Source organism: Passer montanus, unplaced genomic scaffold (genome assembly GCF_014805655.1).
Source record: "Passer montanus isolate IOZ18808 unplaced genomic scaffold, ASM1480565v1 scaffold79, whole genome shotgun sequence".
In the NCBI taxonomy this organism is placed as follows: Eukaryota; Metazoa; Chordata; class Aves; order Passeriformes; family Passeridae; genus Passer; species Passer montanus.
This window is the reverse complement of record NW_024373145.1, coordinates 1,558,080-1,584,522: the sequence shown is the minus strand read 5'-3', so window position 1 is coordinate 1,584,522 and position 26,443 is coordinate 1,558,080. Positions and strand designations below refer to the sequence as shown.

At 38.8% G+C, this 26,443-nt stretch overlaps 1 protein-coding gene across 1 annotated transcript in view; it reads left to right on the top strand.

The window, feature by feature from the left end:
• Nucleotides 1–26,443, top strand: part of SLC35F1 (solute carrier family 35 member F1) — a 226,757-nt gene that overhangs the window by 187,437 nt on the left and 12,877 nt on the right. Inside the window, exons 4-7 of the mRNA XM_039731612.1 lie at nucleotides 3,047–3,206; nucleotides 8,476–8,632; nucleotides 12,879–12,931; nucleotides 17,446–17,600. Of these exons, the coding sequence (XP_039587546.1) occupies nucleotides 3,047–3,206; nucleotides 8,476–8,632; nucleotides 12,879–12,931; nucleotides 17,446–17,600 (525 nt within the window). The remainder of the gene's footprint in view (nucleotides 1–3,046; nucleotides 3,207–8,475; nucleotides 8,633–12,878; nucleotides 12,932–17,445; nucleotides 17,601–26,443) is intronic.

The following is a 26,443-nucleotide window of genomic DNA, read 5'->3' as shown; positions in this document are numbered from 1 at the left end:
CCTACCATGTCTCTGTGGAGTTTGTTCCCACTGTAAAAAAAATTCTTTCTTTATTGAGATGAAACCTTTCCCAGTGTCACTTGTGTTCCTTGCCCCTTGTCTTCCTTCTACTCCCCTCTGATGAGATACCACCTGGAATACTGCATCCAGCTCTGGGGCCCCCATCGCAGGAAGTCCATAGAATTGTTGATGCAAGTCCAGAGGAGGCCACAAAGATGATTAGAGGGATGAAACACCTCTCCTCTGAAGCAAGGCTGAGAAAATTGGGATTGCTCAGAATGGAGAAGAGAAAGCTCTGGGGTGACCTTGTAGCAGCATTTCACTGCCTAAAGAGGTCTACAGGAGAGCTGGAGAGGGACTTTTCATAAGGGCATGTAGTGACAGGACAAGGGTAAGGGCTTTAAACTGGAGGAGTGCAGGATTAGATCAGACAGTGGGAAGAAATTCTTTCCTCTGAGAGTGGTAATGCACTGACACAGGTTGCCCAGAGAAGCTGTAGATGCTTCATCCCTGGAAGTGTTCCAGGCCTGATTGGATGGAGTTTGAACAACCTGGTCTGGTGGAAATTGTTTCTGCCCATGGCAGGGGGCTTGGAACCAGGTCATCTTCAAGGTCCCTTCCAATCCAAATCCTTCTATAATTTTATGATTCTCCATGTGATTTCTGTTGAAGAAAGAGCTTCCATCTTCTTTGTAGCCACATATTAAGTGATGGAAAACTGTGATGAGATCAGAAAATGGTAAATTAAATTCACCTGTTCAGTGCTGCATTGGGAATGTGGCAGAGGAATCCAAACCTTCAGGGAGAGCTGCAAGCAGAGGGAGAAGTGCCTGCCTCCTTGCTGTTTGGTACCACCTTTGGCAGGGGAGGTGGGTGTAGTGTGTGCCAGTGCAGCTGCCGAAGGACAGACATCCAGTGAGTGCAGGCATGATGAGTGAGTGTGGAGTGAGACAGGAGCTCTTGAGCTGTGCCCACATCCCATAGGTCACAACGAGGGGTGCCCAGGATTCAGTGTGTGTGCTCGGTACTCCTGCCAGCAGCCCTCCCTGCCCCAGGAGGCAGCTGCTCCCAGCAGCACAGCTTCTGGAGCTGTGGATGTGGGTGTGGAGTGTTGCTTGTGGGTGCCTCTGCCCAGCCCAGCTGCCGGGTGTGAGCTGGGTACATGCTGGGTGTGCTGCAGGGGCAGAGCAGAGGCTCCATGCAGGTGAAGAAGCTTGTTCCAGTTGTTTCAGACTTTGTCCCTTTTTGTGTTCTGTCAGTGAAGGATGGAGGACTGCTGCAGAAAGTTTTCACTGTAAAGAGGCCTGACCATGACTTTTAGATTATTAGCTCTCACTTTAAAGGTAGAACCTGCTTTTAGCATCGGGCATTCCCATTTGTAATTTCCCTCATCAGTTCTGCAGCTCTTTTAAACAGGGACTGTTTAAGCCTGGCAAGAGAAGCATGGTCCCACTGATACACTGATTTTCCTCTGAAGCCTTTTGTGTCTCACTGTCTGGGAAATCTTGAAATGAATGGGTTTTCACTGCACGCTGCTGTTTTTCAAAGAAAGTTTCAGGGAAATTATTCTCAGTCCAAAAGTTGTTGTTTCTTTTTATTTTTGCTGATTCCACAAATACAGTGTTTATTACATATGTATCCCACATGCAAAAAATAGCTTTTTAAGCAGTAAAATTCTTTCAATAATCCAAAAATCTTTCTTTATTCAAATAGCACATGGAAGGACAAAGAAGTTAAAAGGGGTTTGATCTTTATTTGATAACAGTGTCCTTAGTGCTAAATCACACTAAAGAAAATAAAGCAAGAAACATGTTCTTGCTTCATGGTTCGAAGGGAGGAAAAATCAAACATCATCACCTAAAATAAAGGTAACAATATCTGGAATGTTTTTTCTAGAGCTATGGACACAGTTCATGGTTCTCCTTCTTAGGTTGTGCCAGACATTTGCATTAGAAAGAAGATGCATGTCATATAGCTTTGGTGCATGCTGTATCAATTTGCATGATATTGAACAGTAGTGTATCCTGCACAATTTGTTAAATCCCATCATTAGTCCATAGAATTGCAATTCTTCATTACCTGTATCCTTTTAGGAAGTGTGATTAAAATCAAGTTTCTTTGGGTGTTTCTTACATAGGATTTTTGTTTCCTGGTGACGTGCAGTTTAGTTTCTAAAATATATTTTAATTTGAAAATCTGAAGGTCCTCTCACAAACATTTGGTACATTTCTTTTTTTATCACATCTTCTCTGGGCCTATTGCTTGATGTCTCCAGAAAAAACCAAACAATCAAAAATTTCATTTCATAACATTTCTTTGAGAAAGTTCTTTCCAAGGGTATATTGACAAGAAGAGTGAGTTTCTTGCATTGCACACAAGATCATTGCGTCCCTTTTCTCTGCTAAAGTTCTTTCCAATGGTTTCCTGACAAGAAGAGTGAGTTTCTTGCATTGCACGCAAGATAGGGTTTTGGGTTTGGGTTTGTTTTTTTTTTTCCTTCAAAGGCATATGGGACTCTATTTTCACAGAGATAACAGTGGCCACAGGGGGCAGATATTTCATAAGCATTCTGCATGCAGAAAACCCCTGGTTTATATAGACAGATTTAATAAATCCATTCAACTTGTGTGTTATGAACATTCCTAATATCTCAACCTGAAATGACTGAATTAAAGTGTATGTCTAGACTGCAGGAAAACTACCTTCAGTCCTTGTCTATTAATCACTGGAGGTGAGGACCAGAGTGCTGTGACTCTCTTTTGGCCCAGGTTTTCTTTCCATGACTTTGAAATATGCATCTGAATCCAAGAGCAGTGTGTTTGAGTGTTATCATAGAGCGCAGCTCTCCTGAATTCATGGAATTGTCATGGACAGTCTCACCTTGTGTCTGATGTATGAAGAGCCACTTGAATACACTTTCTCTTGGTAGAAAGTGCTGTCACAAACTAAATAACCCTGCTTCCCTCTGCTGGAATCTGTCCTAGTACTTCAGGGCAAAGTACTTGCAGGTTGATGTGTTCTTGATTTTTCTTCTCTCTGTTGACAGCTCCTAGACTGTTTTGTCATCCCAGTGGTGATACTCCTCTCCTGGTTCTTCTTACTGGTACGATACAAGGCAGTTCATTTCATTGGCATTGTGGTCTGCATTCTGGGCATGGGCTGCATGGCAGGAGCAGATGTCCTCGTTGGAAGACAGCAAGGAGCAGGTAAGTAAGAATGAATGGGTTGTGTGGCCAGGTTCTGTTCAGAGAAGCCATTGACCAGTGTGTGTCAGACTGGGGCCAAAAAAATGCGGAAATTTGGCAAGAAACTCTGTACCTTCGTGGATCTAAAGCACTGCACTATTCAGAGTTGTCTCTCTGTCAAAAGGGCAGAAAGGGGTCACCACTTACAAGTCAGCAGAGCTGCAAACAGGTTTCTTGGGTCCTGTGTCTTACAACCCTCTGCAAGCTGGGGGGACAAGCTAAATATTTGTAGTTTTGTTCTCTTTTGGCTTAGCTGCTGGACTGCAAACCTCAATAGCTTCCATTCCTTCCATTGGATACATTTCTGAGTCGTAAGCACCTCTCACATCCACTGTGTGCTCTGACTTCTCCTCAACTTGGCTTGTTTTACTACAGAGGTGGGGGTCACTTGGTAGGTGCTAAAACACACTGAACCTCTATACTACCAGCTGGGTTTTGCACACAGTCTCATCCTAAAACCTTGGGACTTGACTATAATGTTTTTGAAAAGAACCTCCTTGTGTGTAAAATGTTCTTTTTTTATGTGTGGCATCATATGAATGATGTGTGTGTATCTATTAATGCAGACTAGACAGAGTTAGATTTCATCGATCAACTTCCCCTGTCACATTGATTTCTCTAGTGCCAAGCCAAATGATGTGGGAAGGCTGGAAATTCTTTTCAAAGATTGTCAATTAGGCACAGTTTTCATTCTTAATTAAAAGCACTGAATTGTGAGCAGAGCATAATACACTGGGATTTAAAATTCTTGACTCAGCTTTCTGAATACAAATGCAAGTGCTGTAAAAACTGCATTTGCCAGAATACTACCACATAAAACAATGGAGTTTGTGACAGTGCTCACCATATCTCCCTACCCCTTTTATCTCTGTCCTTAATCCTGAAAGGAGACTTTTAGTTACTGGTCTCCTTCCAGAAGTAGCCTTGCCCCAGCTAAAAATGAAATAATATACTCTGTACTATGTAACCAGCCAGCCAAGGCTGTGTTGGGAATGGCTGATTTCAGAGGGATTGAGATTGCAAACCAGGGTTCCGGAAGAAACATCCTGTGTCCCAGCAGTCTAGAGAGTAACATGCTTGAGTGGGTGAGCAGGATCAGCAGGAGCATGTGGGGCAGTGGAAGCAGACAAGGAACAGATTGAAGAGCACTGACACTTTGCCATCCAACTGCAGTAATTAGATGTTGTTTGCCATGTTCATTATTGAAGCATGGGTATAGCTGTTAAGTAAATTTGTCCAGAAAAATCTGTTAACATGCATTATTGCCTTTTAAATTGGATCTACACATGAAAAACTGTGTCCACACTCACTGCTATGCAGAGAGACTGCAGCTTTTTTACTTTTTTTAGTGGCATAATGATGTTATTAATGATGCTGTCTTTAACAGAGTAAAATAGATCATCTAGTTTAATTTCTTTAAAAGGCTAAAACTACACATTAGAATGTACAAATAAAAAGAATTAATGACAGGAAAAAAAAGAACAAAATTATTCAAACTCTTCATTAAAAGGTTGTACACCATTTATAGGATGTATCCTAGGACTGGACAAGCTAAAGTAAGGAAAACACCAAAAGCAATGATACTTCATTAGTCCTCAGTAAATGTCTCTGTTTGTCTTATGTTTTAGGGGATGAGAACTATTGATACCTGTGTGCCCCTGCTGACCACACTGCTTACTGTATGACAAGAGCCCTAAGGCTCTGCTAGGTACCCACAGCATAAGGCAATTTGGCCTGCCAACTCTTACAGTAAGGGAACATGAATTTAAAATGTATCACTGAGAGATTAAAAGGTATTTTCCAAACTGTCTGCAGGAATTAGGTATAATGTGCACATATGCTTTCAATTTTCAATTGTATCCTCACTGATATTTTGCACATTACTCAATGGGAAAGCAATTACTGTTAAGTATTTAGAGCTCTATCATCTTACATGCCAAGTATACCTGAAAAAAACATTCTGAACTAACACTCATGAGTTACTTTCACACTTCTGCTCCTGCCATACACAGGTGTCTAAGCCACACAGGTCTAAGTGTTTCATCCAGGTTTTTCAAAGCACTTCCTTGCTTTAACTTGCAGCAGTCTCTGAAAACCAGTCACATCAATCCTACTAATACATATATTAGTGTTCAATTTAAAATGGGATACATTGAGAGTGATTTTTAGGTATCATGCTCATCAGTATCTACAACCAAAAGCAAAGAGAAACAGCTCTTGATGCCAGGAGCTAGGGCAAAAATGTGACAAAGAGGCCTATTGGGATTGTGAAAAGAAATTGTGTCAGAAGACAATTCACATTTAAAAGATTTGTGTTTCACTATAATGCTATAACTAGTTCCCAAAACACTAATTCTGCTCTGGACAGTACAACTTCTCCACAGAATATTAAATTGTGTGTCTTCTGAAGAATAACCTACACCATTAAATTGGTGAAATACAACTTTATTATCCTAAAAGTCTTTAGAATGCCTCTAGCTAGTTGACACATTTCCTTAGCAATGAAACCAGTAGATGCATGTGGATATTGCATCCATGAAAAGAAATCTACAGGGATATGTCACTCTTGGGGGAAAGTTCCAAAGTCTCAGCCTCTCGAGGAGGCAAAGATAAGGCATTTGACAACCAGAATAATAATTTCTAAGAAAGAAAGCAAAAACATATTTTACAACATTTTTACACCAGTATATAAAGTTTTGGTGCACTAACTCTGTGTGTACCATGTATTACTCTAGTCACTGCATCTCAAAAAGAAGTCATCAGAAAATAAAACTGTATAAGCTATGGAGAAAGGTGAGAAAGCTGTTCAAGGGCATAAAATGGATTCAGATTAAGAGATTGTAGCCAGACTGGGACATTCCATCTCTCAGAAAAGGCAAGAAAGAGACCTGTAAAGGTATATGAAGTCTTCAGTGATATGGAAGACTCTCCTCTGCTCTCCTCAGCCACCCTGCGCTGCTGAGTACCAGAGGAGGTTCCAGTGTCAGTCTGGTGCTCTGAACAGATCTCGGCCCCCTCTTCTGGGAAGGCCCTGAAGGCTGAGGCTCACACTCAGCGTGAGAGCACTTTGGGAAGAGCTATCAGGGTGTGATGCTTGAGGCCATCCCATCTGTGTGAAAATGCTCAGCCTCTGAGCTGCTTTTGTTTCACAGATGCAAAAGGATGATATTTTTGTCCCAGCAGGAGCTCTAAGGTCAAAAGCTTTTTCAGCAATACTTCCCTAAAGTGTCAGTGAGTAGCTGCAATAAATACCAAAAAAGTGAGCTCAGTGAAGAATCAATGGAGCCACTGTGAAATATGAAATGCATCAGGGGTATGAAGAAGTTTTGTAAAATCGTGATGGTTATTTTAAATTAAGAGCGTCTTCCATTACTGATTGCAAAAGAAGACTAAAATAAGAAAAAAAAACCCGACAACAGAACAACCAAATCCTCAAAAGATAAATGTTCAAATATAAATATTTTATGTTGCCAGTCAAGGAACATTCAAAACAGAAATTCAGTGAAAGGCTGGATGAGTATGTAAAAAACAATTGTAGTAGTGTTTGCCAAACACACAAAAGCCACATCTCATCTGAGCTGAAAAATGTTGGAATCTAGAAGAGTATTATTACTGTGTCCCTATAGGCCATGAAAAAATATGACACGAACACACTGCTGTTCTCAAGGTAGAAAAAAGAAGTTTATTTTCTGACTTTAACATTTATAGATTTCCAAAAGTGACCGTGGATTGGAGGGTGAAAGTGCCACCTCTCCAATGACACTGGACAAACCAACAGTCTATCAAATTTCTCCTCCTCCATAAAGGAAGGCAAACAATAAGTTGTTTACAGCAAGTGTATGAGAAAGTTTGCTACAAGAATGCAACATCAGAAGGCTTAGAAAAGCTTAAAAAAATCAGAGCAACATTACTGGGAATATTTTACACTTTGCTCCATTCCTATTGTCCTTAAACAAATTATACTTTTCTGATGCTTATAGCCAGTGCTGGAGACAGGATTAATGAACCCTTGGTCTGTCGTCTTATGACCATTTTTATTATCATAAATTTCTTCTCCATAGAAATTTCAGCACTGCAGTTTGGAATGATAACTGAAGGCTTAAAAGAACTCCTTAAAAATGTTGAAAAGATATTTTTGAACCAATTAGAATGTTTGGTTTCCATTTTTATTTACTGCAGTGCATATTTTACAAATCAATTGAAATAAAACTTTAAAAGACAGGGACATAAAAAGTAAATAATGGTATTTTAAAAGAAAACAGGATTTCTTTTTTAAAAATACTTTAAAAATACTAAAACATTTCTGCTGAAACTTTTCAAAGAACAATCCATTATAATCCAGCATTTCTGAATATGGTTCTGCAGAAATATATGACAGCTTTGTGAAGCTGTAGCTCTTGTAGAAATAATTTAACAAGCCATATGTGCAGAGGAAATTGCATGCACCAGTTTGCAAAGCTAGGGCCTCAGTTTTCAAGCTGGAACTTGATCTTGATCAAATGTCACTGCAGCTCTTCCCAACATCCAATAATAAAATCTTCCAAGACTTAAAAAGATTTCAAGCAGTCTTTGATAACAAAATGTTTTAGTAATTCTGTATACCTGGAGGTATTAAAAATACATCTTCTTATTCTTTGCATGCATTAGGTACTGCTATGTTAATTGAACCTCTTCTAAAAATCTGTCCTTATCATCACCCTGTCTACACCACATCCTTCCTCCTCCCTTTCTTGTCAAACAGCTCCATGTGAGAATGAGGTCAATATTAGGCTGTAATGATTTCTTCACTCATTTCACAGGTACACAGAATTTTTCAGTTGTCCTTAGATCTAAGTACTGAACTTGTTTTAAACTGGTTAAATTTCAAGATGAGATGCAAACTGCTCTATAGAGTTGAGTCACGTTCTCTCTGCAAAGAAATTAAAAGGTAGTAATAATAAAGTTTAAAGGATCAGTCTCTGGAGAGCTCCAATTGGATTATATACTTTTTTTTACAAGTTTTTCAGAATTTTTTGGCTTCTTCTTTCTACAGCAAGGAATATGCTCTCCCTCTGTCTGACTGAGACTGGTGTATTGAATGAAAGCTGTTTGAGTGACAGAATATTGACATTCATTTTATTAACCCAGATAAGATCTATGTAGTGACTGTAGGGAAGAGCATGCAATGGTTTTGGACAGAAGATGGTTGTTTTGAGGCATTCTGATTTTTTTTTTTTCTATTTATCCCTAGGTGAAAATAAACTGATAGGGGACCTCTTAGTACTTGGCGGAGCAACTCTGTACGGCATCTCCAACGTCTGTGAGGAGTACATCGTCCGAAATCTGAGCCGAGTGGAATTCCTGGGCATGATCGGACTCTTTGGCTCCTTCTTCAGTGGAATTCAGCTGTAAGTGGGCAGGTTTGAACTCACTAAGGCTCAAATAAGTGCAGCTGTGGCATCCATTGAGATACACTAACCACTCCTTCAAAGTTAGCCCTTTCCTGTGGGGAGCAGGAAAATCCTCTAATCTTGGACTTCGCATTGGTTTTCATATTTCAAATTGGTGATTTGAATAATAACACAAAATTTTACCCAAGTACTCTAATTCAAGGACCATTGTCCTTGAGTAGTCACATAAAGACGGAGAAGACATGTCACACCATCTTGCTGCTTGAGGACAAGTGGATGCTTCACATGTTATTCTGAACATATTTTGTTATTGTGAATAACAAAATCTACAGCTTCTTCTGTTTCTGTTATATACTTTCAAAAAGTCGCTTTGATTTCTAAAGAGGTGGAAAACACATCCAGTCAGAAGGTGTTTTACTGGTTTGCTTGTTCTGTGTAACTACATTATGATATGGCAGAAATATTGAAAAAGTCTTTAATAAAATGGCCTTTTCACTTCAAAATATTTAGTACATAGGAGATTATTGCATGCATTTCAGGATCTATGGAGTCTGGTCTATATCCACATGTACCTAATGAGCATCTCAACTGCAAGCCTAGTAGTTGGAAGGTGGCTTCCAGTGTTGCAGTACTGTGACTGATGTAAAAGTAGCCCTGCAAGATTGCTGCATTTTGTGCAGGTCTCACTGATGCTTGTAACACAGAATGACTTTTGATTATTGGTCCAAAACAAATTGCTTCTCTACAGATCTAAGCTACTCTGCTTCTAAGAACAGAGACTGATCAAAAAACTGCAGCTCATAAATTCCTATTTTAGTAGTTTTATTTCGTTATATAGAGAGCTTAATGTATTTGGGATCTGAACAAGTGTCTTAAAATTATTTATATTAACTAGCTGCCATACAAGAAGTTCCCTTTTAAAAAAATGGAATTTAAGAGCATATAAATGTGCCTAGTATCTTTGGCTAAAACATATGATTGTGATTAAGTAGATACTAACATTCTGAGGACATCAAAGCAGTGCCCTTGTCTTGCTCTGTGTGTGTAAACTGTCATGTAAAAGTCTCGTATTCAATTGTTGTGCCATTCCGTCCTCTTGACCCAAGCAGTTAGTCACAATTCAGGATCTGTGAGCTGTTCTGCTGGTGAGAATCTTGTTTTGGAATAAGGCAGGTTTGTATAAAGAAGACACAACTGGAAGGAAACAGTAAGAAACCATTTCTTTGCTGAAAGCCCTAAGGTTTTTCTATTCAACTTTTGGCCCATAAGTTCACTCCAACAGGTTTTTCTCCATCAGCCTCTGCAGCTTTTTGCTGATAGTGCTTTTTGGGCATATTCTAGAGACCCAACCACTCTTACTTCATACCTGTGCCTTTTTTCTTACCTTTACCTGTAATGAATAGCAGAAGTCACAGTTACGTGTTCACAGAGATTTAATCTAACTAATTATAACACTTACATCAAAGGTTAACCAATTCCTCATGTTAAATTTGCAGGCTCTTTCTCTGAGAAACTACTGGCCACTTTGGTGCAATATAGGACTTTTAGATCCTCTAAACTGAAGGAGTCTTAGACTGTAATACAAAATAAACACATATAATGCCTGTTGTCTAGCAAAGGAGGAAGAGCTAAGGTGTCAGGGGAAACAGTGAATTAATGAGTTGGCTGATTACCCAGACGTGGTGGAAAAAGAAGTTTAGTATGTTGAGTATGATTAAAGAAGGGAGGAAGAGTAAGAGATTAGTTTATGAGAGCTGGGGATATCACAATTACCCAGCAAATGGAGATAAGGTTATCTGATGGAATCATATAATCATAACAGGCCTATTTTCTAATGGCCCCCTGAAGGTCATCTGGTTCAAGCTCCTACTCAAAGCTAGCTTCAAAGTTACATCAGGTTGCTTAGGGGCTTGCTCAGTTATTTCTTGGTATCTCCAAGAATGGAACTGCCAGTCATGTTCCAGTGTTTGACATTTTTTTCCCTTGATATTTGATCAGTTTTCCACATTGCAACTTGTGTCAATTGTCATTCATCCTTTTGTTGTGCACCTCCAAGAAAAGTATGACTATTTTGTCTGTAACTATCATTGCATAGTTAAGAAGGAAAATTTATTGTTGTGTCCTCCTTTCCCCCAGCTTAGCCTTCTCTTCTTCATGCTAAGGAAACCCTGCTGTTTCAACATCTCCTCTTACATCCTGTCCTCAACCTGCCTAACCATTGTGATGGAATTCCACTGTACTCCCTTCAATTTGTTATTGTCTGTCTTGTTCTGGACAGCCCATAATTGGATACAGGACTCTACTGTTGTCTCACAAATCACATCCTTCAGCTTTCTGGCCAGACTTTTACTGATACAGCTCAGCATGCAGTTGCCTTCCTCTGCTTCAGGGACACATAGGGTTCAGGCTGATGTCCACCAGGACTCTAAGGTTTATTGCTGGAAAACAACTTTCTGTCCAGTCAGCTCCCAGCCTGTACTGTTTCATAGTGTCACTCCACCCCAGGTGCAGGAGTTAATACTTGCTTTTCTTGAACTTCATGAGGTTTCTTCTCGCTCTTTTCTTTAGATGACATTGTACATAGTCCACCTATCTAGTCCATACTTCTTGAGTCTCTGAAGATCTTTAAGGAAATCATGTTGGAAACCTTGCTAAACTAACAGTAGGTTACACCACATCCTCTCATCCATTCCCTTTCCCTTATTTACTGATCCAGTCACCTCATCATAGAAGGCAATAGTTATGTCAGGTTTGCTCTTGAGAGCACTGTGCTGGCTTTTCCCACTGGAACCATCTTCTTCATTTCATTGCTCAGAAGGAAATGGCTTCAGAGTAGATTTGTTCCATAATCTTCCCAAAGGTTAGCATAAGGCTGGCAGGCTATACCTTTTGTTCTGTGTTAAACTGAATGTTGCATTTGTCTCTTTTCAGTTATCAGGGACCTCCTTCAACTACCACAACCTTTCAAAATCATTGTGATTCCAATTCTTCAGTGCCTCGGCATCACTAAATGGCCATTTCTGGCAAGGTTTCTCTCACCCCTCTTTTTTCACAGATCATAAGGAATCACAAGCCATAGCATATTGTTTTATATATCTTTTGTATTGGCTAAGCAGTAATATGAATGCAATGTTCCTATGTTTAAGTTATGTGAAAAAAATTTTCCAGACCAAGAGACATTGCAGTTTGTTTTCATTATATTCTTCAGGAATTACTGATAAAAGAGTCATATACCTTATGCATGCAAAGACACCTATAATTTAGTTATTTTGCGGAGAATATAGTCTTATTATTCTGTACACAGTATTAGATTTGCCTCACATCAGCAGCAAGCAAATTAAAATTTCCAGGATGCAACTCTTTAGACTAGATTAATCTGGAAGGTGCTGAGCTCCTGTAGTTTTACTATGAGATTTGGTCTTCCACATGCCACCTTTCCTACTGGGTACTTTGTTTTTCAATCTGTATAATTCCATGTTTTATGCTTGTTTAAAATAGCATCCAGACCAGCATGCAGAGTTCTGCACAGCTGGATTTATCTGGAAATCACACAGACAGGGAAAGCAGTTAGCTGAGTGAAGACCTAGCTTGGGAGATATCTTATCTCCAAAGGTCTGTTTGCCTGGATTGGGAAGAGCTGACTTGTTGCCACCTTAGAATTTTATGGATCTGTGACTTTGATGTTAATGTACAGTGCAAGATTTACAAGATACTGAGAGTGGACTTTTGCAGGTTTGCCCATCCTTTGCTTATTATCCTGACTTTCAGTGCTGTAACTATTTGGTTTCTCTCAGGGTGTAAGAAATCACAGCATAATTCCCAAACCAGCCTGTGATATCTATTTATTTTACACTGCAGAGCTACTCTGAAGTGTGAATAACTCAGATAGATATATTATTAATAATTAGGGTTCAAAAGCTTTCAGAATATTAAGTCAGAAAGGTACAAGAGGATTGAACATTTAGGGGAATGGGCATGTAGAGCAGGTATATCAAGAGCTGGAAATAAACCAGGGGAAATTGTATGCTATCACATCTGATTACTGCCCTGAAGATCTTTCAAATACACAGGCACAGGGATAATGCCAGAGTAGATTAGCAAACTCCTGATTGCATTTGTTTCCTACAGAGATTTTTTGTTATAAGGTTATTTATGTTGTTTTGTCCAGTATTTTAATTCAATGAGTGGAAGTAATTTAACTTCTGTTCTCTTCCATCAAATTTTGCCTTCTCTTCTATTCTAGTGCAATCATGGAACACAAAGAGCTGTTGAAAGTCCCCTGGGATTGGCAAATAGGTAAGAACACACTTTACCTCATGGGAGATTGTTGCTGAAGGAGGCTTGGAGACAGCCAGCATTTGGGGAGGCGGGCACAGAGTTCAGGGGAGCCAATGTTTGTGACTTTTCCACTGGTTACTACCAAAGGTTGAGCCTCATAACTCTTCTTAAATGATCTGCCCTCCTTTGCTGTGTTATGCCTTCCTGGCACAATTAGGTTAAGCATATGAATGCTGTAAGATAACCATTCAGACAGCCATGAAGTAAAACAATAGTGGGGTTCCAGTTCTAAGATTCAATGCGACACTGGGGCAATAAATGAGGCAGTCATTAAGAGCCAAACCTTTTCAATTAAAGCCAAGGAAAGAAAATGGAACCCAACAAAATAACCTAAAAAAGTACTTGCAGTGCATATTATTCACTTCCAGGAGGAGCATTTCTGTATGGAAGTGTTTTAATTGCTTTCCAAATAGTCTTAGTGGAATAAAGCAGATGTGTCCTTTAGACAAGTTTTGGGAGCATCGTGTCCAATGAAGCAGTTATGGTGTTCTGCCAAGCAGGGAATTGCATTTTCCCATTTCAGTTTGGAAGCTGAGTTTATGACTCCTTTCTAATGAGTCCAATGGATTGTTTGGTTTAAAAGCAAATCGATATTCAGGGGAGTCCCTATAATCACTCCTTCCCTATTTATGACAATAGAAGAAAGAAAAGAATTCTAGTAGCATAGAGCTGATTGATTGCAGTGGATTCAGGCTTTGGCAATCCATTCACAATAGCTCTTTACCTAGTTTGAGACTGAACATCAAAATGACAACTCAGAAGTGTGCAAAAACAACTGATTATGCAGGGAATCCCTGAGGGGAGGGGATACAAACTGTGGAATACAGTTGGTTTCTTTAAACTTGGTTTGTAATTTCTTTTTGTCATCTTAGATCTTGATAAATACAGCACATTTTTCACAAAACATTGCACCCAGAAATCTTGGAAATTTGATGGTTGAGCTGTAAAACTAAGTGACAAATCAATTTAAAGTATGCATGGAGAAACACACTCAACTGTGTACTATAAGGGTATTGGCCTTCTTTAATCTGAGATAGTTAGCATAATTGCATCAGTGTTTGTTTATATTTCATGAGAAGGAGCTTAGGGATATAATTAATCTGGTACTGGTGGTACCAGTGGTCACAGTGAATTAATCTACTGTCCATGTAAATGTCATATATACTTCCATGAGATTTCTGTTCAAACTCAGTATCAGAGAAATGTGCTATTAAATTAAGGTCTTACTTCATCTGTGATGCCGCCAAAATGTCGCTGAAAGTTGATTACTAATTCTGAAGAGTCCTTATGCTTCACAAGGCTGAGATCATCTTAGCAAAAGCATCATAGATATGCACTTGTTTTGTTAGAGCAATAATTGGAAATGTAGTGTAGTTGAACATGGATTAAATGGTGACAGTTCTGTAGTTCCTCCCTGGCTTCTGCTGCACCTGGTGTACATTGCATTGCATTGGCAGTGATACAAGATTGTCAAAAAGTGATTGACAAATCTGTATCAGGGAGTTCACAGCCTTGTCCTGAGTAGTTACCCGCTGTGACAGACTCAAAGCTGCAGTCCAGCAGAGTTAAATCATCAGCCTCCCGAATGGTGGTGATAAAGTCACAGCAGGCAACCTAATAAATAAATCAGGGTGGCCTGTTGCCATCTGCCATAATTGTGCTTTTTAGATCAAATGAGCTACCTTTTAACTGATGCAAATGATTTTTGAATATAAAGATCTAAAGCCAATCTGTTATGTCTATCATGTTTAAAACAGGCTGTGTCCCTCCTGGTGTTAATTTTGGAAATTGCCCTGATACATATCATCATCTTCACACTTACTGTGAATCACTGTAGCTCTGTTTGTATCCTTGAAGGTTAAAGTATTAATACTTGCTGACAACCAGACTGAAAGGATGATTTTACAGTTTTGAGAGACCATGACAAGTTTTCTAGTGATAGATGAAATACTAACAAATAAACTCACATCAGTTTTATTTAAGAGAAAAGCCAGTTTGTAGCTCCAAGGAAGTGTCCTTTTTTACTGGGGGTTTGAATATTTCTGAATGGTCTTTGTTCCAAGGCAGTATGGAAGATCATAACTGATTCCATTTCATGCCAATAAAACATTTGCTTTTGGAGTAAAAGCACAAAGGCAACATTTGTACATCATTGCACCATGCAACATTCAACCACCTTGCTCAGGAACAAGACCAGAAGTTCTCAAGTCATGTTGGTCTCTGTCCTACTTGGGCTGTATTAGAGTGGTCCCTAGGGACAGATCCTGCCTATTTGTGTGAAGACACTGAGTGTAAAGAGAAATGGAGAAATGCTGAGGGACTGAGGCTCATTCAGCCTGTGGAAAATAAGTTGCCTACAAGGGGGTTATCAAAAGGACAGAGCTGGTGCATGGCTCTGTCAGAGGTGCATGGCAGGAGGATGAGAGACAGCAGACAGAAGCTCAAATGACAGATTCAGACTGGATATAAGGAAAATCATCTTCACATTGAGGACAGGCAGGCAGCAGTGTAGGTTTCCCAGAGAGGTTCTGGAGTCTGCTGAGACTGCAGCACTGGAAGCAATTCCCAAGGCTGCTATTTGCACTGCATGGGTACCTGAGGAGGCTGATGCTTCAAGCTGTTGGCTTAAAACATGTTTTCAGGCTCAAAATTGTCCCTCTAAGAAGCATATGTACCTGAAAATCATATGATGTTAATTTCACTTGTTTATTGTCACCAGTAAATGCCACCCAGCTAGTGGATATTACATATATTTTGAAGCTGTAAATGAAATGCCATTTTATATTCAACTCTGCTAGGACAGCTGCAGTTTAAGCAATTTTCCACTGGAACTGAAATGCCCTTTGGAAAAGCAACCTGTGAAGCTGGCTGTCAAATAATATGAACACCAAGGCAGTACCATAAAATTATACTTTAAGTTAAGTGCATAAACCAGCAAAGCTGTGTTAAATCCAGACAACCAGAGGCTTGGTGGACCAGCTGGTGATTTGCAGACTGTACTTTGACAATGCCAGCTTCTCATCCAGAATGGCTTTAGTGCCTGACCTCTTCTTCTTAAGCCTGGAAGAAAAGTTGGCTTAATGCTTCTGTATGCAAAACAATTTCCCATTGTCCAAAACTACACTCCACATGGTGCAATCATTTGCCTGCTAAAGAAGAGTCACAGAGTTTAAATAAAGCAGCTTTCAAGCACTGCCTAAAACTTAATTCTGTTACCAGTATACAGTTATCTGTACAGTTACAGTACCAGTTAGCTGTATATCTTATAAATTTGCTACCTATGGGTAAAAGCAGTTTTTACCATGATTGTCCATATTCTGAATATAAATTCAAATTTCTTATCATGCCATAACATGTATGGACGCTGATAGTTTGTGTCTGCTGCATTTGTTTCAGTTGAATGTACACTTCAGTTCATATGCTTCCAAAGGACTTGATCTGTCACAGCTGACTTTGTCCTTTAGAAAGCTTTTTTAAAGAATTTTTAACTAAATTGATCCACATGCAGATATATGGCCATTATATACCTTTTTTTATCCTTTCTAATCCCTTTCAGGACTTTGGCAATCAGATTTTTCTACAACTTCTAGTTCTGAAGAGCTGGCATGAGTCTAAATTTAGGCTTATCCATATATCAACTGGGAATTCTCAGCGTACAGCAGCCTAAGAAATATCATTTGCATGAGAGCAGATGAGTAAAGTGTTTGCTGGTTTTTTAACTTCATATTGATTAATTTGCCTAGGGATTTATCAAGTAATAACTGAAGCAATGAATTATTTCCCAGTAAGTTATTTAGGTTTTAAAATTAATTTAGATTTTTACTGTAATGTATTTTTATTATATTAGTGTCTAACAATCTAATTTGTGTGAGGCACTCTGTAAACATGTAGCAGGAAAGAGTTTCAGCTCACAAAAGTTTTATTGAGGAAGGCAGAAAAAAAAGAGTAGAGGAACAGAGGTGCAAAACTGTGAAGTGAGTTGTCAGTTTTGGTGGCAAAATGGGACTAGGACCTCTGACACTTGAGTGCTGTCCTCATGCATTCATCCATTTGCTCATTAACTCCTCTGCAAATAATATTGCATTCATATTTTGGGTCCATTCCCAGAAAATACTGTGTGCTCCATCCAACTCAGCTGAACTCACTTGGTGCTGGGGATGTTCAGCTCCTGCAGAGACTGGATTAGATACGTTCAAATGCATCATTATGTCTAAATCTATGTTGGACATGAGCTAGTCACTGGTAGTATAAGACACCAATTTCAAACACCTCTGCTATTATGAAGATCCCAAAGGACCTTATGTCCAGTGTTGATATGGTTTTCACTCTCTATGTATGTGTACATTATTAATTTGAATTTTTCTTTGAAAAAGCATTATTCTTTCTTTTCCTAAAAGCACAAACTTCTTCCTCCCAACAAAGTCATTTCTGCAGGCTGTGAGGTCACTTTTCTTCTTGTTTCTCCTCTGCAGGCTTGCTGTATGTTGGCTTTAGTGCCTGTATGTTTGGCCTCTACAGCTTCATGCCAGTGGTCATAAAGAAAACCAGTGCTACTGCCGTCAACCTCTCCCTGCTCACGGCTGACCTGTACAGCCTCTTCTGTGGATTATTCCTCTTCCACTACAAGGTATGTGGAAATGAGAGGTGTGTTTGGGTGATAGCAGTGTGCCTCAAGAAGCATCAGCTAAGGACGAGGAAACAAAAGAAGCCTCCAAGCTTTGCTAGATCTAAACAGTTAAAGTGCAAGTTGATTTTTTTTTTACTTCAGGCTTCCTACACTAAAACCAACTTTATTTTATGATTTCTTGTTTGCTAAGAGAGCTCATTTGGTCTTTTTGTTACAAGTTTTAAGATTTGAGTACCTGTTCATCAGCCACTGTATCATTAATTTCAGGTTACTTATCAAAGGTTACTTTCAACTGCTGTGAACAGACCTAAGGTGGCAGCATGAAGGGAAGGACTCTTCCAAAAGTCCCACAGACTTTTTTTGCCTGGGAACAAGGCTATTTCATTCATACTGATTCTGAATTCATAACTAAATTGTTCATAAATTACACCTTTCTCCTGGCGATACCAGTGGCTTGCCTCTTATTGTAAATGCCAAAATGTGCAGCATACTTGTGTTGAAGTTAAGCTTTGACCTGCCATGTCCCCTAATATTTAAAACACCATGTGGTACAGGACCACGTTTGACCTCCAGTTACAAGGAATGGCACTTCATTATTCACAATTATCCCCCGCCAGTGTCCATCCTGTGAAAATAACATTGCAGTGCTGGAAGCAATTGATTTCTACCATCATTTATTCACAGGAGGGAGGTTACTTGATAGCTAAATTGTGTTAGAAGTGTTAGGCAAAAGAAAGCCTTAAAATTCTGAGTGTCTAATCAACTCAAATCAGATTTTGTTATAGTAATAGTACCTGAATGAATCTGAATGTGACAGTGAAAGTTCAAATCTTCAGAGTTCAACACAAAGTTGTTTGTCTTTTATTTTGGCTTTGTGGCTTTGAGAATTTTGCAGGCTCAAGAAAAGCAAGAATAGAAACAAAAATTTGACTGAAAACATAATGTAGGGGTTGCCTGCTGCTTTGCAGCTCTGTCTCATGGTGATATCATTTCTCCTTCTTTCTGCCTCATGCTTCAAACCCAAAGTGTTTGACATTAGGTGTTATCTGAAAACTATCTCCTGTAATTAGTGTTATTTGATACACACAGACAAATGTATTTAGGGGTGATATTCCACTGTTTCTAAGAAAAATTACTACATTACACAGTGAAAGACAAATGTTATTCTGAAAATAGTGGTGGTGGTGGTGTACTAGCAAAATCAAACTCCAGTACAGGGAAAGACTCAAAAGGCAGCAGAAGGTGAACAGCTCTGTGCTCAGCATTGCTCAAACCTAACAAAAAAGGCAATTTTGCAAACGCAAAGTCTAAAGTTCAGACACTTCAGAGTTTGTGTTTGCAAGGCAAAGTTGAGTTAAAGGTGTAATTTCTTCCTTGTGTCTGATGGATTCATTAGCAGAGCCAGGAAGGCAGAATTTTCAGCTTTACTGACCCCCATCATTCTACAGTAAGTGCATGTCAGCTCCCATCCATAATGGCATCTTGGTCCCCCTCCAAGACCTGTATGGAAAAAGTGTTCAAGAGTAGAAGGCTCAGAATGGGGAGGTTTTCTGGTTGAAAGCACCCATCTCAACATGTATCCTGGTAAACTGGTTGACTTCCATATCTGAAGTAAATGATGGTCCCCTCTGCCCCTTGTTCTAATTATTAGAAAACTGAAAGTCTCATCCTCCTATGGTTGCTGTATGTATCATGCTGTTGCTTTCATAAACTTATCAATTACTTAAAGCTATCCAGGTTTTTTACCTCCACTGCTGCTGAGGTTCTGAAGACCTTCAGAACATTACTTCTCCAACAGTTACAAACCTCCTTATTTCCAGCATAAATTTACTTGTGCCTGGTTTTGGTCCGTTCATCTTTCTACCAAGAGCATCCATTTAGCACCAAGAATGCCCATCTCCATGGCATTTTACTCCATTGGTATATCAGTAGAGAGGAATCATCATCTCTCAGCCCTTAGTTCACTAATCAGAGCAAGCTCTTCTCTGCACCTCACCTGGTTGGATTTCATCCTCCAGCTTTTTCAACCTTCAGCTCGAGGTCCTGGTCCCTCCAGCACCTGGTGCAATGCTTTTTACTCTGTTTCTCTAGGAAGCCAGTTACCCCATAGACAGCAAGCCAGCACTGGCATTTTTCATCACTGCGTTTCTTCTGTGATTTATACTTGTCCTGCACTCCATACAACTCACATGTCTCTCCTTTCTTCTTCCCAGCTGAAGTGTTGAAAAGGAGAAGACCTTTATCAAGGCTTTTTGAAAGGACCTTTACCTGAAGTGCAGCATCAATTTCTCAAGTTGTCAGTGTCTCCTTTCACACCCTTCAAACTTACATTGCAGATGAAATTTGAAGAGAAAGGCTATATGCAAAGATCATGACGATTTTAAAGTTCACTTAGTTATTTGGTTTCTTCTTTAGTTACCATGTTTCTATTCACAGTCAGATGACCTCCCCTTTTTCTTTATGGTTTGCTATCAGGTATCATTTCATCTGAGGAAGTGGAACTGTGAAATGTGTGACTTGCACTCAATAATGAAGTCTAATATGTTGGCATGAAGTGATCTGAATTAATTCCCCTCCTAGGACTGTGCACACTTGCTTGTTTCCTAGCTTTTAAAGAGCTGTTTTGTTCCTAGCTCATCTGTACATCTCCTGCAGCTCCTTCTGCTTTTTTCTGCACTGGCCAGTGGGCACAGCCCCACTTCACTGGGAAGCAAATGGGTTTATGCTCAGGTAGGATCAACTGAGTGGTTTAGTGCCTTGCAGAATATCATTTTATGAGGCTTTCAAGAAACAGTTGTGATTTTTCCCTCTGCTGCTACTTTTATCACCAGACAGGTTTATTGCACCTATAGCAATAGACCTATGAAAATCCTTGGAAAATGCAGGAAATTAGTTTAACTGAGTTTTAGAGCTTTTGAAACCAAACTGAAGAGAAGATTGTCTTTGAAGTGTTTTGAGTCATTAGCATTTCATTTTTGAAATACAGCCTTACAAAGTCATTGCATGCAGGACACGAGTGAGTTTATAAACAGCTGCATCTCTAGTCTTACCCCACATGCAGGCATCTTCTTTGCACAGAACATTTCCCAGGGCCATGGAAGCTGGAAATTCAACCTGTTAACTTGACACAATTCTGGTGATATACATGTAATTAAAGATGTTGATTTTTCAAGATTTTTTTTAATATTAAAATGTAAAAATATATAGCTTTCAATTGGAGACAGACTACTATATTTTAATGCATCATTCTTAAAAGTTCTTGCATCCCTCAAATAAAAGATGTCTTTTTAGTTCTTCTGTAATCAAAAGTTGATTTCACATACTCCAGCGGATAGAGAAATGCGTCTGGCCTCTTTGGTAGCTGAATATCCACCATTGCCATAGCATTTAAGTATACAACACCATATCTTCACTATTTTTTTAACTTCTCACCATATTGAGATGTGTTATGCAATTTTTATCTTCAAAACCTTCCTAGCTGGTCTGTTCTCATTTTACCTTCTTCTTTAGCACAAGTAACAGGACTGTCCTTGGCCATTCTTTGTTATGGATACATGGACACAAGTGGTGTTGAAAAATTCAGGGCCTCCTCTCTGGGTGCACAGAGTTAGAACTTTTCTATAAATATGGGGGCATTTTTTGTAGCAGTATTCTTTTTTATATTTTATTCTCAGCCTTAGCTCTTCTCTTAGCTCTTTTCTGTTAGCTTCTTTTGCAAGCTCCATGTTGTCTTTAGTCATTCTAAGCAAATTAGGTTCTCACTAAATAATCTAAGCAGTTTATTTTATATTTTCCAGCAGCTAGAGCATGAATACTGATTGTGTTCTGGACTAGCAGGTTGAGTCACACTATATTATATCATTACCTAGCAAGCCAAGCACAATCAATTATATTACGCCTTGGCAAATTCATTCATGACTTTATCCAAGATGCAGCTATAAAAATTCAGAATTTCTGGATACAGTAGCAATTCCCAAATGAAGAAAATGCATGTATTTCATAATGAATCAGGGAAGTCATGTATCTCACTTTAGAATCTCAGAGAGTATCTGTGATGAAGGACTTGAATGGACAGATAAACATGACACTCAAAACCTTCCACGACCAGAAATCTGAAATTATGCTAGTTGAGACCTCATTTGCTGATACTAAGTGATGTTTCTAAAAATTACTTCTCAATGCTAATTCTAACATTGTCCATCGAGTGGGAAGACAATCTTCCCATTACAGCAAGAACAAGCCATGAAGACTGGAATTTTCTAGGTGGAGAAGAGAGGGTGAATTTTGGGGGAAGGGGGTTTCTGGATTTTTTTTGGCTGGCACAGATCCTGAGCAGTGCTTGTGAATTTGGGATTTACAGAGTCTTCACTGTAGTGAAAATTTGACCTTGCTAGAAATATATATTGAAGCCAGTGTGAGTTTTTCTGCTGTCTTTGGTGCGCTTCAGTTCATTTTCCTAAATTAGGAAAGCCTGCCACTCAAGGAATAATCTTTAGAAAAATTCACAGTTTCATGACTATGCAGATAAAACCTTATTTTTGACCTTGACTCTATGTGCTTCAGGCAGTCCTGGATTTTCTTGGAGCAGGATGGATACAAAGTCTGTGGCTTGATAGGACTTAAACAAAATTGGTTTGGTTTGGGGGAGGATTGTTAATTACTTTGATTTTTATTTGGCAGCCATCCATAAACATCTGTGAGACTTCTCCCAAACCTCTGACCTAACTGAGAAAATACTTCAGTTTATGTTCTCAACTTTTTTTTTTTAACTTCCCTGAAAGTATTAGCTGAAGTCAGTAAGATCCTATTCTTTGCTTGCACTTGTTAGGGAACTAACACCTACCTATTTTAAACTTGGCAGTGGTGTTGTCAGTGGTGCTGTCAGTGATGCATCATTATTTCTAGGGAAGCAGGCAGTGCAGGCTAAAAAGCTGCTTTTTACACTATCACTTTCTCAGTCATGTACTTAACGGTATTGTCCTGATTAAATTGTGTATGCAGGCTGCTTGATCCATAAACTTTCTGTTTTAATGGAACTTAATCACACAGGGCTTTTATCCTTCTGAATACTTCTAAGCCGGTGATAATAATGAGGGTAAGTCATATTACTAGTTAATTCTTTATGTCATTGGTAATGTGCAAAAAAAACCAAACAACAAAACAACCTATGTACATGTTGCGTGTTCTTTTCCAAAGTACTAAATTTCTTACAGTGGGAGTCCCTCTCAACAGCTCTGCTCCCATGAAGCTGTACTGGCTACATGCCTTTCATCTAAGCAACATCGTTTTCAAATTTCTTTAAATTTATTTATTTCATTGGTTAGCTATTTGAATTTCCTCCTCCAAATTCTAGTCAATTAGAAAATAGTTAGGTGTCTATATGTAAAGAGCTGCCTTGAGTTGGAAAGGAGTTAAGTGTGTCTTTGGTCACACAAATTCCTGTGAGAGCAAGGGCCCCATCCACTCACCCTTTTTGTGATGGTGCAGGATGGCATACAATAAAAAAGCTATGAAGTAAAATGACAGAAGAGAGTAGAAGCTGGAAAACTAAATGCTCCCCACCAAGATGCACAGCCTGACAGATTTTTAACAACACAGCACAGATATGGCAGCTTTTTAAAATACTGCATTTTTAGAAGGATGTCTTCCTCCCGCAGTGCTATCTTGCAATAGATTCATTAGTTGCAAAGCATGAATAGTGAAACATGGTTACTCACTTTTGGAGGGCATCAAGAAGGGTGTAAATGATGTGGCATTCATATTGTAGAAGTTATGATAAAAGCTCTGATTTCAAATATATTTTTCAGACACTAGCTCATCTAAACGTAAAGTTTTTTAGCTTGTTTTCTGTGCTTTTAGCTTAGGATTTTTTCATTTGGTCTCGTGTTAAAAGACTGCACACAACAGAACTGATTTGAAGCTTTCTAGGAAAATGCATTTTTGTTGAAAATGCCTAATTATCAAAACAGGAATGCTAAGTGAGCACATCTTAGAATTGATCATAGAATGCTCCAAAGCAAACACCACCAGCACCCCCTTTTTATTGTGGGTAGCTCCTGAATCACTTCTTTCTATCTCTTAGTGTCATACCTTCCTGCATACCTCAAGTGTCAAAATGTAAAATTTATGGGATTAGTGAAAAAATTATTAGGGAATTGTTCAGAGAGCTCTTAAGGATACCACAAGAGTACATTGTAGAGTTGTTACAATCTGAAGGAAGTAAATAGCTTTTAATTCCTACCCAGTATGAGAGCTCAAACATATTAGGGGAACTCTTCCTGTTACTGGAATTAACTCTTGAATGATAAATCTTCAAAAAAACCATATTGATTTTAAAGGTGCTGGTGAATATGGGTTGGAAAAGGAAAGCTGAGGGATCACAGCAATAAAGATACATAATATCAAAGAACCAGCAAATGGATTGCAAACTGCTGAGACCAAAAAATATTGTAGCAAATAACTATCTTTTCTCTTTATCACAAGAAAAAGTGCAGACAAAAAAACATAATGGAGCCATCCTATCTAAAGAGATGGATCTTACTGACAACATACTTTTTCTAAATGATGCTCAGTGAATATGAAAGCAAAGACCAAGAGGCTAAGTTTTGTAATTACTTGTGGGGGAAAAAAATCAGCATAAATAAAAACCTCAGCATTTCCCAAGACAAGCATATTTTGAAGACAAGGGAGTACAATGAATGTGTTGAGTTACATATCTCAGCAATAATTTGCAATGCAGGAGAGAAAGCCAAAAAAAAGGTCGTGAATTAGCAAGGCAGCAGTTGCATTCAAAAGCTTAAACAAGGTTTAGCTATTGAAAATCTACAAGATTTTGAAATTATGATTCTTTGAATTGGGTGCTATTTTCACCTTTGCATAGGGAATCAAAGAGTAGAAGTCCCTCAGAGATGTAGACAGAATCATCTTTGAAAGAAAATGCTAAGGGTTAAATGCAATAATTTCATTACAAATTTGTTATGGAACTGAGTAAAGTCTATTTCAAGTAGTAACCAGAAAATAGGGTAGGATATTTAGGAAGTGTGCAAAGAATTATGTGTGGGCTACAAATTATGCCATTGAGCTGCCAGGAAGGAACCTACTTAAATCTGTTTTGATATGCAACTGGATTGGAGTGCTTATTCCAGTTGTGCCTCCTACCAGCCAAATCAGTGAATGCCACTGACATACAGGGTTAAAAAATCCTCATCAGCTTCTCTTTCCTACCAGAAAGGAGAATTGGATCAACACACAAAACATCAGCTAGAAAACATCACTTTTACATGCTTTCAATCTAAGCAGTGGAGCATTTTATTAGCTTCTCTAACATCTACAAAAACATCTTTTTGTCTAAACTCCTCCTTCCCACTAAGCTGGAAGCTTTCAAACCCATTATATGGGATACATGCTTGACATCACCACTGCTGACAAGTAGTTTTATTAGCTGGACTAAACTTCTGGAATAATTCCCACCACCTACATTAATTAAGTTTAGCAAGGAACACTGTTAAAAGGCTCATAATGGATCTGAAGGAGATTTTTAATAGCTTTAACTTATAGTAATCTGAATTTTATATCTTAAGGACAAGAGGACAACTTGTAGGGGGAAACTCCAGATGCAACTGGACAAAACATCTGTTTAAAAAATTGTTAGAAATAAACAGAAAACAAGGAATCACCAAAAAAAAAAAAAAAAAAAAAAACAAAAAAAAAAACAAAAAAAACCAAAAAAAACTAATACTGTGCAGGTAAAAAAGAAAAAAACCCCAAAAAAACCCAAAAAAAACCAAACTAATACTATGCAGGTAAAAAAGAGAGGAAGTGAAGTCTAATTACTGTAAAAGATAAACCAAGCCTGGCAATGAAGAAGAAAGTGAAACAAGCATCCAAAAGTTCTTGTATTATTAAGAGAATAAATAGTTTTGCTGTGCAAGGACAGTGGAGACAAAAATTAAACAACCTTTCACTTGGCACCAAAACAAAATTGGGACCTTCTGTCATATTCAGTAAGGATGAGAGTTTTAAATGTGAAGACAATGCACTGTCTTCAATAGAATGGAAATTACTATGTCAGAAGTAGAAACAGAACATGATAATCTGAATGCTTCAAATTTGATATGGAGTAGGCAATAAAATCGGAAAAAGACATCATTAGGAAGATGGAGATAAATGGAATATTGGATAACATGCAAGCTTGTTCACACATGACAGATAATCCTGTCTAAATCTGATGTCTCTCCGATAATTTAACAGATTTTTATAGGGAAAAGTCAAATGGTAGATCTAATGTGCAAGGCTTTTGTGCAGTGCAGCACAGAAAATTATCAGTTCAGCTGAAGAACAGGATTAGTGATGTAAAGATTGGAAGCCAGGTGAGAAACTGGCTAATGAGGATAAAGGACAAGGCAATGTGCTGAGAGAAACAGCATGCTCGAAGGAACTTGCTGATGGAGGTCCCAGAGCTGGTCTGAAGACCAGCCTTGTGTAGTGACTGTAGTAATAGATTTGGCACCCTCAGTAGGAAGAAGAATTAGAATAATCAGGCAACTAGAACTGGCTGACATTGAGAAATGCTGTGAAGCACAAAGTGCGAGGCAGTGTCTGTGGCAACAGATGGGAAGAATTTGAGCACGGTCGTGACAAAGCTGTTTCCAAATGAGTCTGTCTAGGTATTTCTGGTATTGATGGAGAAGTGCTAATGCCATCGGACAGGACAACTTACCATCTCAGGGACAGCACTTTTCTAGCTGTAGCTATAGGGTTTTTTTCTGTCAGCTCAAGACTGCCAAACACAGCTTTTCTCTTATGTGCTTCAAAGCCTTGACAGAGTAACCATATGGCCCCTA